This window comes from Erithacus rubecula, assembly GCF_903797595.1.
Source record: "Erithacus rubecula genome assembly, chromosome: 4".
NCBI lineage: Eukaryota > Metazoa > Chordata > Aves > Passeriformes > Muscicapidae > Erithacus > Erithacus rubecula.
Window position 1 is genome coordinate 27,640,159 of NC_136686.1, and position 18,842 is coordinate 27,659,000.

General features: G+C 38.8%; 1 protein-coding gene across 1 annotated transcript; it reads left to right on the forward strand.

Annotated features, from left to right (window-relative positions):
* Positions 1 to 26: 26 nt before the first annotated feature.
* On the forward strand, positions 27 to 17,123 carry METAP2 (methionyl aminopeptidase 2). The gene is made up of 11 exons (XM_079303544.1): positions 27 to 300; positions 1,092 to 1,193; positions 4,507 to 4,572; positions 4,928 to 5,030; positions 10,208 to 10,369; positions 12,010 to 12,191; positions 12,276 to 12,370; positions 12,457 to 12,553; positions 13,072 to 13,175; positions 15,392 to 15,507; positions 16,332 to 17,123. Exons 1-11 carry the CDS (start codon positions 144 to 146, stop codon positions 16,582 to 16,584), a joined length of 1,437 nt encoding a protein of 478 aa, XP_079159670.1. The 5' UTR covers positions 27 to 143; the 3' UTR covers positions 16,585 to 17,123.
* Positions 17,124 to 18,842: the final 1,719 nt, after the last annotated feature.

The following is an 18,842-nucleotide window of genomic DNA, read 5'->3' on the forward strand; positions in this document are numbered from 1 at the left end:
GGCTGGGGCCCCGCCTCCTCCCGTCCTCCCGGCTGAGTCCTCCGCCGTCCCGGCGTGCCCCGCGCGCACCACAGAGCGTGGCGCCGGCCCCGACGCTCTGCTGGGCTCGCTCCGTGCGCGCGAGGCGGCGCGGCCGCGGCGACATGGCGGGCGTGGAGCGGGCGGAGGAGCGGGAGCAGCACCTGAACGGCGAGCTGCCCCCCGAGCCCGAGGACAGGGACGGCGCGGCCGGGCTGGGTGCCGAGGATGGCGCCAAGAAGAAGCGCAAGAAGAAGAAGAAGGGCAGAGCGGGCCCCGGGGGTAGGGGCCGGGCCGCGCCGCGACCCTGCGCTGACGGGCTGGGCGGCGGGCCGGCACACCGGGAGCGGGCGCGGCGGTGGGCGCGGGGCGGCTCCAGGGTCCCGGCGTGCGGTGCGGGGCGCCGCCGAGGCCGCTGTCCCGGCCCGTGGCAGCGGTGCGGGCCGAGGGGGATACCCGCGGCTCGGAGGGGGCTCACGGTGCTCAGGGGGTGCTGCTGCTCGCTTGGGCCTGGGGATGTCCTCCCTGCTCCGGTGTGCGCAAGAGAAGCCACCGCTTCCCTCACTCTCTCCTGTGCCCCGAGGGGAGAAAGGTGTAAGACTGCTGCTGTAAAAGTCATGCCGCCTGATGGAGGCTCTGCACCCCTCCCGAGTTCTCGGAGGGAGCTGGAGCAAGTCTGGGCAAATAGCGTAAAGGCGCGATGGTTTGGGTTTGTTTTAGCAGGCCATCAGTCAGCGATGATCGTGCTGTTGCGTTTATAATTATCTACTTTACGCCCATATTATCTCACAAGAGCAGGCTGCAGCAATGGGAAGAAAAATTAGTTACCCTGGCAGAAAAAAATGGAATCAGAAGTGTCAGGGTAATCTACCTTTATATGCGGGTTTCATTAACACCACCTGACTGTACTGTCCTACAGCCTTGCACTTTGGGGCTGCTTTAAGATCAAAGAAGTCATTAGGTGGTCAGGTGTTTGTAGGATGAGTACAACATAATGTTTTAATGAAGTTTTGGGGGGTATTGTTTACTAATGTGGAGCAAATGTTTTACTGTAAGTCTAACTTTACAAACAGGACAAGAAACTGACAAAGAAATGGAAGGAGCTCTTGATGATATAGCAAAGCAATTGGACAAGCAAGCACTGGAGGAAAAAGAAAAAGATGATGATGATGATGGCAAGTATAACTTGTATTTTCTCCCAACATTTCCAGTTCCAGCTTCTTCTGAGACTCCCTTTTAACAGACAGGTGTCTTATTTGGTTTGGTTTTGGTAGGGTTTTTTTTTGGAGAGGTGAGATGCAACTATCTCTATTTTCTACTGTTTGTCAATGATTTTGCACAGGCATACATGTAAAAAAATAGCAGGAGTACGAGCTTTGTTAATGGTTTGTGTTTTCAAGGATCTACCTGCTGAAGGGAAATGTTTAGTTTGAGATAAGGTGAGCTGTAAATCATTCTCACTTGCGTTGCCATGATCAGTAGACATTTGTATTCCAAATTTTGTCTCTTATTCTTGGCTTAAAATAAAACATATAGGGAAAATTTTAAGGGAGCATTTTAATTAATGGGTTTTAGAGTCTTTACCAGTGACTTAAAACCTGCTCATCTGTAATTGCAATTTTTCATTAAAACTGAATTGAGAGGAGATTATTACAGAGGCATGACACACGCCTTGTTGCTGATTTTCTAAGCAAGAACTTTGAAAGTGTCTGTATTGAAATCCAGACTGGGTCCATCTTTTCTGTAGGAGTATTGGCTAAAGGTGCTATATTTCCTTTGGTTTGATGAACGGTTCTCAACAGAAGTGGATGTTTAAGAAAACACATTTCTTAAATTACTAATTTAGTATCATTTTTCTGAATTAGCATATAAAGTTGGCTCAGCACATTGAAATCTTCTTAGTTCACTTGCTAGTATTTGTCCTTCCAGAATTTCATTTTAATGAATTGGGTATGGAAGTTTTAAAAAATTGAATCAGAGTGCTGAGACGTATTAAGTAACAAATTTATCTTTGACCATTACCAATCTGCAGCATCAAGTTTAATGCATGTACTTTGCCTAGAAATGTAGTCTTATGGTTTCATAGTATCTTTCAGGTTATGGAGTTGAAATTAACTCAATATGTGCTTTGCCATCATTGTAACTTGAGGAAGGTGTGTTGCAGAGGGTAGTGGAAACTGTATACAATGAAAAGAAATATTTGAAATCATTAGAATAGTTAGTTTTATCTCAGAAGAAATAACAATGATAGTTACAGATCAAATGCTATGCTCTATCCTTTTTGCAGTATTAGCAATTGCATTACAGTATTAGAAAGCATAAAAAAAGAAGTGATGCTATGACTGAATTAACAATATTCCCTTTCTTCACATAAGAGACTTGGATGGGTTTTTAGTAAAATTGATGCTTTTGCAGAAAAATTAAAGCTAATTATTTTTTGCAGAAAGCTGTGTTCTTGCCTGTACTGGCTTTCACTATTTACCATTTAATTGTGTAGTTTCAGAATTGTTTCCTTAAGACATGCTGCATTAGATTAAAATCAGTAAAACACGTACTCCCTTTTTTTTTTCTTTTTCCTCTTGATAAGCCTATAACTGAGTGGCTTCAAAAAGGAGTCTCTATAACTTTTGAACTCTAGGAGAGATTAGGAAGTGCTCTTTGTATTTCCCTTGCCATGTTAAAATATGCTGATACTGTGCTAGGTTATTAAATGGCTATTCTGTTTTGCAAAGATTGGAAATTGCTGTGCTGGTGACAGTTTTTTTTTCTTAGCAGCTAAATAACCTGAAGACAAGCAGAGTATTGGTCAGATGCAGTAGTTATGTTTCTGGCAGCACAGTTAGTCTGCAGTAGTCTTCAAGGACATGAAAGCATAGACTGGGTTAGTTTGGCTTGCAGTTGGCAGTTTCATGTGCAGTGATGTATGAAAAAGCTACAATATACAGATAGCAGCAGCAACAATATTTAAGAAATGCTGAGATTTTTTTCCCTTCAGTTTAGGCTTAGACTTAAAAAAAAAAAATCAGTTGGTAAATGAACTCTGGAGTATGTCTGATTTCTTTATGAATGATTTGGGCACTGCTCAAGGTCAAGACAAATGTGACAAAGTTACCACATTTTAAAGAAATTTGTATGCATTGGTAAGGATTTTTGGTTGCCTATGAAATACAGATTGATGAAAAATCTGGTAAATTGGGACCATGCTATAGATACAAAGTACTTATATTTGCAATTTTTTTACAGAAATTTAAGATACTTAGTGCCAAAGTGAGCTGGGGAGGGGCAGGGGTGACATTACTGAAATTTGCCCCAGCTGCAGAATTACAGCACTCATGCCATAACATTGGTGATGATATTGGCCATCATGAGAGGCTTGAAATCTAGTGACTGGAGCAGCTGGTCAATGCTTGGGTTGATTTTCTTTTTAAATACAAGCTTCTTCATAAATACACTCAAAAGGGAATGATTTGACTTGACTCTAGAATTAAATTAATTTTATTCCTTGCTGTAGTTGAAAATGTTCTACATGTAGATGACTAGTACTTATCTACTTTGAAAAGAAATTATGTTTGGGACTATAAGGTTTAGATAGCTGATGGCACCTGAGATACTGAGTATGAAGTAAATAGGCATTAGATGTCAAATCTAAAGTCTGCAGGGTTGTTGTTACCTCCCAAGTGTGGCTGTAAATGATGTGGCTGGTGCTTACCTGCTGTGCTCCCTGCAAACCTCCCACTGGTATAAATTCATAGAATGTTTTGGGTTGGAAGAGACCTTTAAAGTTCACCTGGTCCAAGTCTCTGCAGTGAGCTGGGTCATCTTCAGCTAGATCACATTTCTGAAAGCCCCATTCAGCCTGATCCTGACTGTTTCCAGGGATGGGGCATCTTCCATCTTTCCACCAGGGAAACCTGTTCCAGTGTTTGACCTCCCTTGTATCTCCCACGTTCAGTGGTTTTGCTGAGTGTTGTTTGTGACCTTCCCTGTTATCTCAAGATTAAACTTATCCTGGCCTAGAGTGCTGTCATCTTTACTTTGGGGTCTTTATCTTTCAAGATCCAGTAAGTTATTTTAGCTGAAGCATCAGAAGATGGGGTGGAAGCAGTAGTTTTTAGCTTTTTGTTAGCTGTTGTGTCTGATACAGTTCCCTCTTATGTCCTTCAACAATTCCAGGCATCTATTTGCCTGGATTGAGAACAGAAGAATATGAGGTATGACTTTCTGAAAATGCTTTACATGAGCTCTCTTTTTCTCCTCTCTTTGGTGATATGTTTGTTGTCAACTCTCAAAACTATTTTCTTAAGTCTGTGTTTGGTGTAGGGACTGAAAATGCTGGTGCTTGGTGGCAGCTTCTGGATGTTTTAATCCGTTAAATTCTGCTGTGAGAGAAGTGTTTCCAGATAGTCCAGTTATTTTTATGTTTTATTCAAACTTCTTTGGTTCTTTTACAATTATTTTATGTTCAGCTGAGCACTTTCTTTCCTATAGATGGAGAGGGTGAAGGAGATGGAGCAACTGGGAAAAAGAAGAAGAAGAAGAAAAAGAAGAAAGGACGTAGGTATCAAGCATAAAAATACAAACTATGTGAATATTTGGTATTAAGTGTGAAAGTGCTGTTCTTGCAGCTGAAATAAATTTAGGGGTGCAGTTTGCATTTGTAGGCCTAAGTCTGCCTGAGTTATCTTCTTTCTGGTATCCCTGCATGCCATTGAAGGCATTCATAGGCCTTGAGCATTGGCTAAATAGAGTCTTATGAGGGCAGTGTGATACAATGTTGTTTTGGTAGAGGCCCAGATTCTAGTTAAGGGGATCTTAAATAATTTTTGCAGTTTAAATTTTATGGTTGAAGTCAGATGGTTAGTATTTCCAGAGTCCCATGTGTAACACTGTCTTGAATTATACTCAACAGCTAAGGTCCAGACAGATCCACCTTCTATTCCAATATGTGATCTGTTTCCCAGCAATGTATTCCCGAAGGGGGAAGAATGCGAATATCCACCAACACAAGATGGGTGAGTGTTTTTAGCTTGAGAAATAAATGCTTTCATTCTGATGTGCTGAAAAAAATATTAATGTACAACTAAATGGAAAAAATGAGTAATATGCTTTTGGTTTTGTCCTTTTTTTCTTTAACTAGATTATCTAGGAACTCAGTGAATACAGGTCTTCAAGCCAGAATTATTTGTCTTTTAATTAAAAGTGTAGCCAGTACGAGCAGAATTGCCATGAGGGAGGGGGTCCTTGAGACCCAGGGTACCAACAGACTTCCAGCAGGAAGCTTGTAAGAAAAACATTGTCTGAATTAGAAGTGAGTGAAGGTTTAAAATTCAGGGAGATGAGAGACTATTATGTAGCAGTTTTGTGACCATTGAGATTTTAACTTTTTCTTACTTGTTTTTGGTAGAAACATGTCAGTGTCTCCATTTAATTTAAAAGCCTACATTGTATATTCTGTACTTCTCTCTCTTGGAATGAATATAGTTACTGTAACCTCACCTGTTTTTGTAACTCACAGTGATGGGGGAATAATGTCCAATTGCACTAAACAAGAAACAGCTTGCAGTAGTTTCAGAGAATCTGCACCCTTATGTTTTTACACTTTATGCATTGTTAGAAACTAGGGCATACCAACTTGAGTGAGTTTTCCTGATTATTTTTTTCCCTTGTATGAAGTCTTGTGGAAGATCATATTTTACCTGGGAGAGACACAGGATGCACGGTATAGAATTAGCTTGAATTGCATGCAAAGTTGAATGAAAAGACCAAGTATTACTGAAAACTGTGAAACTTCTCAGGAAATATTGAATTAAAGCTCTGAAAAAATAGTTTAAACCAAAGGGAGAGAGTGGGTAAATACTGGCATGTCTGAAAGCATTGCCTAGTTTTCAATGATTTTTTCTTCTGAATGAAATTACTTTGAAATGTTTTTTTATTAGTTATTTCAAGTCCACACCTGTTTCTCATAGCATGTAAGTAAAATGAATAAGGGTTTGGTACCTCCTATAAATTGTGTTCAGATAATGTGATTTCATTTGTGTGAGATGAAAATTTGTTTTTAAGGAAGCTTTTTCTTCTTTTTCAACTTTTCAATTTGAACACAAAGTGTACTCCTATTTATTTATAAATGACTGCCTTGTTTGCATGCACAAGATCAGCATGCTAGTGAAGAGCTTGCACAGGATAGTTCTGACAGGCTTAACCAAGAGTGATTTTTTTTTTAAATGTTTAAGAGTTAAGCATTTAACATGTGCCATGTTCATAAGAATATGATTTGAGTAAACCAGGAAATTTGATAATAAGCAGCTTAAGCATGTACATAGTTTATTAACAAATAACACACTCTTTGTACACCTTTCATACATACTGAGCTCTTGAAGATTAAAATATTTGCTCTGGTTTAACTACTATTTATTGAAAAGAAAAGGGACAAAAGCCATAAAAACAAACCTCCTTTCATAAAAGGATTTAAGTGGGACATCTTTTCTGTACTGCGATGTTCTGCTATGGAGGAAAAATACACACTTCGGAGGAACTTGAAATAGTTTCCTCATGTAATGTGCTTAAGCAAATATGTGCTTACAGTTCTTCCTAATTTAAATATTTAAATCTTAATATCCTACTTAAGTATTTCCTATAAGCAACTACTTAAATTAGTAGTTGATGTTAATGCCAGGATGTTTCATATTCTGAGTAATAGCTTCAATTTATATATTGGTGGAGCATTTTTGTTCCATGTCTTGTTCATGCTGAGGTCAGTAGGGTTTTGGCTTTGATTTTTTTAAGAGTTGCACTTCTATTCTTAACTGTTGATTTCATGTGCTTTCTAAAGTTACCTTTCATCAACCTGCAATTGTGTATTTTGTGTGAGAAGTTCAACTAGAGGTGGGTGTCATTCAAATTTCGGCAAAAAAAATTAAAAAAGGAGATAATCAATACTTCCATAGACAACAGACTAACAGTTTTAGCATTTTAATTTCTCCAGGGTTTTTTGGGGTTTTTTTGTTTTCTTTAAAGCTTGTGCTTTTTCATGAAGATGTGGGAGTTTGAAATTATACAACTGGGAAGGCAGAAAATAAATAAGCAATATTTCATGATACACTAATTTTGTTAAAGTAGGATTAAGGGATTCTTGATCTTGCCTTCTTGTTTCTGCCTCTGAGTCACAGATTTCTTTGCTTTGGAAGATACCTTGAAGATCAGCTAGTTCCAACCCTCCTGCCATGGGCAGGAGCACCTTCCACAACTTCTCTGGGCAACCTGTTCCAGTGCCACAACACCCTCACAGTAAAGGATTTCTCCCTAGCTTCTCATCTAAACTGACCTTTCAGTTTATAGCCGTTACCCCTTGCCTTGTCGCTACATGAACTTGGGGAAAAAATCTCTCCCTTTTAGGGTGGGGAAGGGGTATAAGGTCTCCCCAGTCTGAATGGCCCCTACTCTTCTCAGCCTGTCTTCATAGGAGTATTACAGCCATCATCATCTTTATGGCCCTTCTCCACTCACTGAAACAGCTCTACATCTTTCTCTGGGTCCCAGAGCTGAATTGAATAATCCAGGTGTGATCTCATAAGAATGGAGAAGAGGGGCAGAATCACCATCCTTGACCTGCTGGCCATGCTGCTTTTGATGCAACCCAGTGTATGATTTGGCTTTCTGGGCTGTGAGTGCACATTGCTGGGTCATGTGGAGCTTCTTTCCACCAGCACTCCCAAATCCTTCTCAGAGCTGCTCTCAATCCATCCTTCACCCAGCTTGTATTTGTGATGGGATTGTCCTGACCCAGGGTGCAGAACCTTGTTCTTGACCTTGTTGAACTTCATGAGGTTCACACAGGCCCACCTCTCAAGTTTGTGCTGGTCCCTCTGGATGGCATCTCTTCCTTCCAGCATACATGGAATATCTGGGTGAAGATAATCTGGGGAAATTATTTTCTGGAATTCTTTGATCACTAGAATCTAGTTTACAGTGTGATCCTGTAAAGATTGGTAGTAGTGAAAATTGCAGGCTGTGAACTGGAGTGAAAAGCTGGACCAAATGGCTTGGAGTGAGAGTTGAATTTCTTCAGTTGACATGTAGCAGGCAGCACATTAGGAAACTGCCAAAAACTTGTTAGCTTATGTATCTGTTGGAGGACTTGATGTTTGGTGTGAGGCCTTCATCTGACCAACTGATTTTTCACATGTCCTGAAGTGCTTAGGCCCTAGCAGAAATCTCGTTGTCTCCCTTGCTGAGCTCCCAGGTGGTGGTAGTGCAGCTTTGTCAGCAAAATGCTTTGGGTCTGACAGTGTTTTTACATGTAGAGGCAGTTCTGTCCCCCACTTGACTTGTGTGAGGTGGCTATATGCTGAAATACAGTAAGACAGAGTGAGGATGGCTTGCTGCCAGTTTGCTGGAGTTTGCACTCAAGTCTGTGACAGATGGCAGAGCAGCTGCCCAGACTCTGTCAGCAGTTCTTGCTACCAAGGGCTGTTCACTGCTGGAATCCAGAACAGTCTGAAAGGATCCTTGAGTCTCTGTCCCCAGTGTTTTTCTGCAGTGCACCTTTTCCATCTTCAATAACTACTCTGCTGGCAGAAGTCCAGTTTTTTAGTGGCCTTGTGAGGGCCCAGGTGTTGCAGCCCGTTGCTTTCTTTTTTTGGTAGAATTTGCCAAATTGAGGCAAATTATAAGAGTAGTATGTGTGATGCTTGTTATGGGAGCAATAAAACCATTCAGAAAGGTAAATGTGGGATTTCTCCTTTGCACTTTCATCTGAAAAGGAGTAGAAAGTTCAATGGAAACAAGAAATAGGGTCTCAAAATATTTTGCATCCTCTGATCATCCCAAGAAAGATTTATGGAATAGCCTGTTATCCCCCTTTATCTTTGCCACTCTTTTTAAATACTCAGTATAAATACATATACTTAAAATTTGCATATATTTATATGTTGTTAGTTCAAAATGCAGCAAAACTGCAGGGCATAGACTCTTGGCTCACTGGTACCTGTTTTTTGGCTGTAAAGAAAATGTTCAAAGTTACATGACTGTGAAACAGGCAAAAAGCTACACTTTTGGATTTCAAAGACTAATCCTTTACACTCTGTGTACTTGGTTGTTTGCTTAGAATAAACTCTCTTGCATTAATTTCTAAATTTGAAAACAGATATATTTCAGCGTCTTTGGTCCCTCTGTCCACCACGCATTTTCTTTTAAGACCCATCTGCCAGCTTGTGTAGCTGTGTATTGTTCTGAGTAGTTTTTGTCTTGTATAGCATATACAGAGTACTTTAAGTCATCACTGGGGTTTTTTGCACTGTTATGTGACTGCAGCTTCACCATTTGAAGGGTTATCTCTACTTTGTAGTCACAGTAGTCTGATGATTATTGGTGTACTTAAATTATATTTTTGTTTGTTTGCTTTTATTAAACCTTAGTTGAGTTGGATTTTTTCATAATGCAAAATATATTCAAAGCTAATTTTATACTTAGTCCTATATTACAAATATTTGTGTGTTTGTTCTATGAACCTACCAAAGAGTCACAATGAGTGATACTCTCCTGTAACAAATGTTAATTCACTATCCAGCCCATTTAGAAAGTAACATTTTGGCGTGTGTTACAGTTGCCATGCACTGTGTTAGCTGTTATTACCTAAATATTCTGAGCATGAATGAAAATAATACTGGACCTGCAAGCTCTTTAATTTTTAAGATGCTTATTGTCTGTGTCAGCAACAGTTTCTGGGCCAAGCAGACACACTACAGTGCTGAGGTTCATCTCTATAAGGGAACAGTGCTGTCTGAATTAAAAAGATTGTGAGAAAATAAAACTTTTTGAATGAGTAGAGCCTGTTGCAGTTTTTTGCCCTGCTAAACTTAAGGTGGCATTGGAGGCATTAATATGAGTTTTATATACCTGTTCTGTCTCTTTGAAAACATGGGCATCCATCAAGCACCCTGCTTGTCTGGGCCTTTGATAGGATGTTACTATCTTTCTCAGCTGCTAGTCTGTGGTACTGATATATATATATATATATATATTTTTTTTTTAATAGGCTTCCTTTATTCAGAAAATTGTATGAATCAGGATCTTTTCTGTTACACACAGGAACGTAGACTTGACTGGTTAATAAACACTTTGCAGGCTTTAGAAGTTGTAATGATTGCTGTGATCATAGTAACCCTTGTGAAACATTTCCTTTATTTTTAAGGCGAACTGCTGCTTGGAGAACAACTAGTGAAGAAAAGAAAGCACTAGACCAAGCCAGTGAGGAAATATGGAATGATTTTCGGGAGGCTGCAGAGGCACACAGACAAGTGAGGAAATACGTTATGAGCTGGATAAAACCTGGAATGACAATGATAGAAATCTGGTGAGAACATACATCTTCTGGAAAGTCTCTGTTGTAGATTTTTCTTCATTTTCCAGAGGGGGAGAGATTTAGTCTCAGTTTTGTGTGCTTAATTCACTGTGCAATGAGTGTTGGGGAAAACACAAGCAGTGTTGCCAATTACTTCCTTTAAGTTTCCTCTTGTATTTTTAGCTTATGCAGCTTTACAGGGCCTGGAATTATACTGAATATTTAACTAAGCTTTCCAAGATGTTCACTTACTTTGATTATATGCTTCATGTAGATTTCAGTGCCCTTGCTACTCTGCAGTGCTGGGAGAAGCAGGAATAGCAGTCACACTGCTGCTGCTTGCCAGAATTGTCATGAAATGCCATTGGACAGTGCAGGTGCAGTCTGTGCCTGGGACTGGGCAAAGAGGCATAAAACCAGCATGGCTGTGTGTTCAGGACAGGAAGGTTTGGACTGTGTTTAGTCTTCATTGACTGACTGATGTTTCTGGTGGAAACACAGTGGGGCTTTTTATTATTCTCAGTTAGTAAGAAATAACTGAGCAAATGGATTCAGATGAACATGAATTTGATTAAGGTTAAAGAAATAATTAGCCTGGACTGATTTTTGTGACTCTTCCAACTATTACTTTTTCTGTCCTTCAGTTTATCTAGATTGAATGTCTACTGTCCAAGTACTGCACTGATCCAGAACAGTTTAGCTTCCAAAATCAGGTGCTTTCAGCCTGGTGTGACTGAGGACTGTGCTGACAAGAGTAGGATAGTAAGAAAGCTAATGAGAGCTGATCCCCAAGGTAACTGTGCAAGGATAACAGAAAGATGTAATATACCATGAGGGAAAGTAGAAGAAAGGCATCTCACTAGTCTGGGTGAAACAAATCTGTCATAGTGAATTATACAGTTTGACTGTTTAAAGCAGTCATTTTCTCAAAACATGGCTATTCTTCCTAAAGTAGCTCAGGCTATGGGGCTTTGCAGATTAAAATATGCTCTCTTTTTTCATATTTCTCTGGCTTTCTTAAAATCAGTTTGGTGCACTGCAGTGAGCTGCCATTTACCTCATTCACTGACATTGAAGGAGAATGCACCGGTGAACGTGTATTTGTGAATTTGCAATAGCTAGCACCTTGAGATTAGACAAAAAGCAAATGGTAGTCTCACAAGGTTTTATTTTGTCATCATTATCACTCAATATTTTTTTAAAATGTCCTTTTATAATCAAAGTTTTTTAATAAATAAAGGCTTTACCTCCTTTTCCCACCTCCTTTTAAATCACAGTAATTGTAAAACATGTATTTCATTTGCCTAAACTTTGGTCATCTAACTTCTGCTTCTCAGGAAGAATGGATTAAATGTAGCTTGTAAGGATAATTATTTTAAACTTAGATTAAAAACGATAGAGAGGGACTCATTTTTGCCCAAGAAGGGGTAGAGGAAACAACACAAAGAACTGAGGGTTGTTGTGTTGTGCCTGTGTTTTTCAGCCTAGGATTTTCTGTCTACTTAGCATACAAGTAGTTTGGTTTGACATAAAAACATTTGCTTTAATATTTTTCTGAGGTTTTGTTCTTGCATTGATTTATTTGAAGTAATCATAAGAAATACTAATGACAGCTGTTCTTTTTTTTTTCCCCTCCCCTCTCTGCCTTTTAGTGAAAAACTAGAAGACTGCTCTCGTAAGCTGATAAAGGAAAATGGTTTAAATGCAGGTCTTGCATTTCCTACGGGGTGTTCTCTGAATAACTGTGCTGCCCACTACACTCCCAATGCTGGAGATCCAACAGTCCTGCAATACAATGATATTTGCAAAATAGATTTTGGAACACATATTAGTGGTTAGTTTTCATTTATTAAATGAAACTTTGAGAATGTTCATCAATGCAAATACTATAAAGCTAACTAAGTTCTGCTGATTTCAGGTCGTATTATTGACTGTGCTTTTACAGTCACATTCAATCCAAAATATGACAGACTATTAGAAGCTGTAAAGGATGCCACAAATACTGGAATAAAGGTATGATAATTATGTAAGTAATTTGCAAAGTCTTTTTCAGTAAATGTTGTGATTATTTTCCACTTATATTTGCACTTTATTTTCAGTGTGCTGGAATAGATGTACGTCTCTGTGATGTGGGAGAGGCCATACAAGAAGTTATGGAGTCTTATGAAGTTGAAATTGATGGCAAAACATACCAAGGCAAGTTCTTTATATAGGGATAGTTGTTTTAGAAGTGCATATCTGTATGTAGATTTGTATTATCATATTAATCTTGATGTAGGATATTGAGAAGACTTTCCTGCTAGAAGTATGGTATGAGTCTTGCATAAATACATGTTTATGACTGACTTTTCCGTTGGAGAAATGTTCTTAGCTTATCCTTTCACATGTTGTATCTTTAACAGATAAGATGGAGCTAAACAACAGTTTTGAACTGTAGTGATAATTTGATACTTGCTGTTTGACTTTATTAATAAGGTTTTATTACTATGGGAGTTGCTCCTCTTTAATAATGAAGCCTTTCTAAAGCATACAAAACTAACTTGTTTCTTGGCTAGTGTTAGTACAAGTGTGTTAGTGTGGATGGTTCTGTATTTGGTTCCTCTGCAATATGGCAGCTCACTGTTGTACTTTCATATGGGGTAACAAACAAATTGCCTTAAAGAGTTTACCATTTGTTAGGAAATTGCCTGTAATATTAATGTTTTCTTCCAAAGTGAAGCCAATTCGCAATTTGAATGGACACTCCATTGGGCCGTATAGGATACATGCAGGAAAAACAGTACCCATTGTGAAAGGAGGAGAAGCCACAAGAATGGAGGTAAGTTGAGTTCTTTATTCTTTCTGTTAAATTTCCCCAGTATCATTGCAAGAATAGCATTTCCTGTGCACTTTCAGTTTGTAGATTTGTGATCACAGTGAAAATTGCATTGGAATAACTGCTGTACTGTGTAATGCTCCTGTACAGGAGTAGTTTTGTCTCAGCAGCTTCTTCATTTTAGCCCTGGGATGTTCAGGTATCTAACACTATCTGAAATTGAAACATTGGAACCCTGCTATTGAAAAAAACAAGCCACCAAACAAAAAAACAAAAGAAACCCACTACTGTTGAAATCTGAATGCCATAGTAATACGACTTATTGAAACTTCTGCATATTTCTGTCTCAGTGTGTACATGTTATTAAATGGAGCGTTGGAATATTGCATTTCGGAGCATGGAAAAGGACAAAAATTCATATTTAGGAATGAACTGGAATTCAGGAAATCAAACTTTTCCTGAATGACTTGCAGGTTATTCATACTCCTTGTTTGTTTCTTCAGTAATGTAATATTCTCTTACTCAGGTAGTTCTTGATAAATATATACATAGTGTAGTTTTGGATACCTTTTTTTGAGTAAAGTTAGATATAGTTGTTTTGGGTTTTTTAAGCTTCCAGTGCAGTTTTTCTCTGCAGATGCAAAATAATTAAGTGAATTTGTAACTAATGTGAGAGGCTAGTTGAAAGATGTTGTTTGGATAGTGTTTTGGAGCAGGGGAAGGGCAATGGCTGTACTTGATATGACACAGTAGCGGTTAGAAAGGCAGTATTTAAACATGGAACCTGAGATTTAGCCATAATTTTCACTGAAGCTCTTGTTCTAATGAGGTAAGATTTAAAAGATGGGTGATGAGACAGGAAGCTTTTAATTTCATTCTAAGCCTCATCATTAATGATCACCAGTAAGTCTATCAGGATAGGTAAGACTTGTAAGAGCTGAATAGGCACAGGGTTGTTATTTGAGGTAGCCTCACTTTCATCACCCAAAACTTGTATTGTAGTTGATGACCTATGATGTGCACAAAAAGACAGATTTTTAACTATCATCTTAGCTATGACTGTGCAAAGGGACTAAGAGTATTGGAAAAGAAAGATAGAAAAATGTGTGTGTTCTTCTTAGTTTAACTTAGTTAATGGCTTGGTTTTTTAATTTCTTCAGCTCCTGTAGGTTACTTAGGACACAATCCTATATCATTAAACACAGTGAGCTTGGCAATGAAGAATGTGGAGCATAGCCAAGGTCTTACTGTACTGTGCTAATTATAGTATCAAACTACAATCCAGTGAGATTTTTGTGACTAACAGAGCCTCTGATGATCCTTATTCAGAAGAAGTGGGTGTTAAGTGAATCTTGTGGCAGCATTGTGTGGGGGTTTTTGAGGATTTATGTTTTTTTATTGAGTCAGTTGAATATTTAGGGACATCTTCAAGACTTTGTCTTAAATTTGAAGCCTGTGTTACTGCTTTTCATATGGCTTCTTATTTTGGGCTTGTGACTTTAAAAGTAGCTTAATAAAATAAACAGTGCAACTCATAGTGTCCCTCAGTGTTTGATGTCCCAGCTTGTCAAGTCCCTGTCACAGTCCTGCTGTTATTTGAATGCACTTGACAGAAATGAGTTTGTAAATGGCATTTCAGTATGTTCTTGGCTAGAGTTTTGATAATGCCCTTGCAGATATATATCACCTTCATTTCTTGAAGAAATTCATCTTGTGGAATGGAAATGAGCAGGTTAAGGGTATATACTAGCACCTGTTACCAGAAAATTCTTGCAGAAATTGGGCAGAAAAGTTCATCAGTGCAGTAAGTGTCTGTAATCAACATCTATTTGCTATGTCTAAACTATACATTTCCTAGGACTTGTATCTGAATAGCACAGGAGAAGTACTTCCAATTAGCAAATGTAGTTTCTTAGCTATGTTAGATGTATGTCTTGGTAATGTTTTAACTGCAAGGACTTTGAGAAATTGTGAGTAGAAACATACTGATGCTTCTGGCTTGAAATAAAATGGTACTAATGTAAATAGTTGATGATTTGGAGATACCTGTAACTCTAATGTGTGAAATCTCCATGCTGAATTTTTTTCTACGTTGATTTGGGGATTGAATCTATTCATATTTAATGGCTTGTATTCAGAAGTTGTAATAATGAGATTGTATCAGAATGACACGATGTGACATCTTCATATTGCAGCATGTTCCTTTTTTCTGTCCTTAGGAAGGTGAAGTGTATGCCATAGAAACCTTTGGTAGCACAGGAAAAGGCGTTGTTCATGATGATATGGAGTGTTCTCATTACATGAAGAACTTCGATGTCGGCCATGTGCCAATAAGGTTGGATTTTGCCTGGTGTATTTTGATAGTTAATATCTGTACTGTGGTTGTGTGCCACAGTGTCTTTCTGCTATTCCCAGAATCTGTTAAGCTATTCATACTGTCTGTTTTATTTCATGGATATTTTGAGTTTTGAGTTCTTGTTTTAGTGCATTGCTGTAAAATGAAAAAACTACTCATTTTTAGTTTCACTGGGTTTTCATTTGGCATTTCTAGGAGTGCTGCATATTATTTGAAGCAAAGACTACTCTGGTTGGAACCATGGCAGGCAGACCTGCTTTTCCATAGCACATAATAGGAATGTATTAGAAGAAGAATTAGACTAGAGATGGCAAAGGAACTGCTTGACTGCAAATAAGCTTAGTTCTTAGTAGATCTATAAATATATATCTTTCTATGCCTATATATTGTAAGAAGTATGAATAAAAAGCTTACCGAGTATTTGACTTCAGAAGTGAAAACTCAGCATTTTAAACCACCAAGCTTCTGCCAAAATTAGTTCAGATTACTGACTACTCTGGATCAGGAATAATTTATAAAATGAAATTATTTTTTAAGAGTAAGATTCCTAACCCTGTTTAGTTTAGCCTGCAGAAAGGTTCACAGTCTGTTTTGAAGGTTATCTATTTGCAGGAGGAGAATGCACATTACTTTCTAAAGAGAACATGTGATTGATGTAGAAAGACAACCCAAGTCTAGGCAGTCTGAAAAGACATTGCAGTCTAACCTTATTCTTAATTGGCGTGTTCTGTTTCTGTAGCGAATGCATGCTGGCCAAACCTCTTTCTTCTCCAACACATTCTTTGTTTTTTCTTTCCTTCAAGGCTTCCCAGAGCAAAACACTTGCTAAATGTTATCAATGAAAACTTTGGTACTCTTGCCTTCTGCCGCCGGTGGCTGGATCGCCTGGGGGAGAGCAAATACCTGATGGCGCTGAAGAACCTGTGCGACCTGGGCATCGTGGACCCGTACCCGCCCCTGTGCGACATCAAGGGCTCCTACACGGCGCAGTTCGAGCACACCATCCTGCTGCGCCCCACCTGCAAGGAGGTCGTCAGCAGGGGGGACGACTACTAACTCAGAGCCACCTCAGCACCTTTATACTCTAGGCTTTCTTGGAACATACTATACCAGAATTAATTTGCAACACATTGTCTGTTTTAACAGTGGACTGATGTTAATACTTTCCGTATTTGGAAAGGAAGGAATTTAATCTAAGGCAAGTCTTCTAATTGTAACTAACCATGGAAAAAGCTTTCAGGCCTTTAGAAATATTTCAAAAGTTACTTATTTTTTCTGTTCAGGGAAATACGTGCTATAAAGCTCAATTTTTAGTTTGGAATGAGTTATACATTTTGTTCTGAACATTTATGATAAAAGATGCTTTTCAAATATTTATATGACCATATTCCTACTTGAATGCTTTGAATGACTACACCTGATTTCTGCGCCCCAGTCCTCTATGATATTGCCTTTTAAACTTCCTGAAATCCATTTTGTAAAAAATAAAGATAAATTTTCAAATCTGAAAATATATATACTTTTTAGAAGTCTGGTTATGATTCTGGTCAGGAGTCCACTGGGAAACTACTCTATTAAATATTTTGCAAACTTGATTCGCCATTTCTTGTCTTGAAACTGGACCTCGTCTTGCACTTCATATGAAACTTGGCCTTTCATGCTTGTTTAAATAGGCTTGTCAGTGGTGGGATACAGATCAAAAAGTCATCAACAGTTTACAGGACAAAATGTGACAACTACAGTAAAGGTGTGTGGTAAAGGTTTTGCGAGTGCCAATCTTTTAGCTGTATTAGAACATGACAAATGCAGCTGGTGGTCTCTGCTGCTGGTGGCATCAACATGCAGCTTTGAGCTGAAGTAAACTCAAATTTAGTGTATGTGCCTACATAATCTTTGCCATTGGCATGCCCTCTTGCACTGAGTAAAATTTCATGTGATTTCCTGTACTTTTAAAGTTCACATTTGACTGCACAAGTGGTAGGGACAAGAAAAACTATTTATTTTTGAGTGTTAGAAGTTACTTCATGCAGGCAAAATAATCTGGAGTATTTGTTTTCTTGACATAAAAAGTCATTATCTGACTTCCTGCTGCTGCAGTGAAATCTGACTGTTGGATCTCATTTGTAAAGGTAGACTAAATCCCATGGCTCTGCAGGCCTATATGCAATATGTCTTCCAATGCTGTATCTTTACTTCATTACTTGCGTATTAAAATTTTCAATAGTTACTGGTGATAAAAATGACAGCTCTGTTTTTAGGTCCGTAACAGTGCCTTAAACATAAATGCTTAGGAAACAGACACTTCACTTGCTCCATTATAGTCACAGCCTGTCTATAGAAGAGTGCATATTAACTTAGAAACATCAGTTTTTCTCCTCTGTGTTTGAGTAAAATTTGATTTTTGTCCTTTCAATCATGATTATGTAAGCTGCTATTTAGAGGGGAGTAGTGTCATGTACTGCCTACAGTTTAAAAGTAATAGACTGGTGGGGGCTTTTCCCCAGTTAAAAGTATTTTTTAAACTCAGTACTGTTTAAACTTGCAGAAATGGATGGAATGGCATACTGAAATGTGTATTTCTGCTGTTGCTGTTTGGGAATCTTGGCATCTCAGCAATGAATTTTCATTTGTGCAGCTGTGTGGTTATGTGTGTCTCAGCTTCCCAAGTAACAGTAGCTAGTGTAGGTGCTTGTGCATTGCAAAGTGAAAGCTGGCACTTGAAAGAATCTGTGGTGAGCAGAATTGCTGGGTACATTGCTGCTACTATTTTTATTTATGCTAACAAGGCCATACTCTTCTGCACTTCTTGATGTGATACAAGCAGATTCTGGCTTCTTGCTCCCCTATTTTTATACAAAGTGCTAGAAACAAGCAAGACAAATCTGCTTCAGTTCTTGCCTGCTTATTGGCAATTCCCAGACTTTTCTCTTCAGAGGGTGCCTGTTTAGTAGCAGCTCAGTGGGACTTGATATTGTTTAAGAAAGCTTAAGGCTTTCTTAACTTCACTGATGGTCACTTTAGAACCATTGGTTTTATGGATCAATGATGTGTTTTCTTTCCCTTGGTTTTGGGGTTTTTTTTTGTTGCCAACTAGCAGAGCTAGTTTGGACTATAGCCTCAACTTTTTGACTTGCTGGCTTTGTTAGTTCACAGGTGGAGGCTGTAATCATGTGTAACAAGTTGCAGTGGAAATGACTCAGAAAAATACTTGCAGAGTATGAGGATTGCTGCCCACGAATTTAACTGGGTGTATCTGAACACAAGCGTCCTGTGTTGCTGGCCCTCCTGCATCCTCCTGCCCAGCAGTATAAAAG

Excerpts from the sequence above, each read along its gene's own strand:
- METAP2 (XM_079303544.1), top strand. The coding sequence starts at position 144 with ATGGCGGGCGTGGAGCGGGCGGAGGAGCGGGAGCAGCACCTGAACGGC. Across the intron at positions 1,194-4,506 it reads AAAAGATGATGATGATGATG|ATGGAGAGGGTGAAGGAGAT; the intron begins GCAAGTATAACT and ends TCTTTCCTATAG. Across the intron at positions 12,371-12,456 it reads CCACAAATACTGGAATAAAG|TGTGCTGGAATAGATGTACG; the intron begins GTATGATAATTA and ends CTTTATTTTCAG.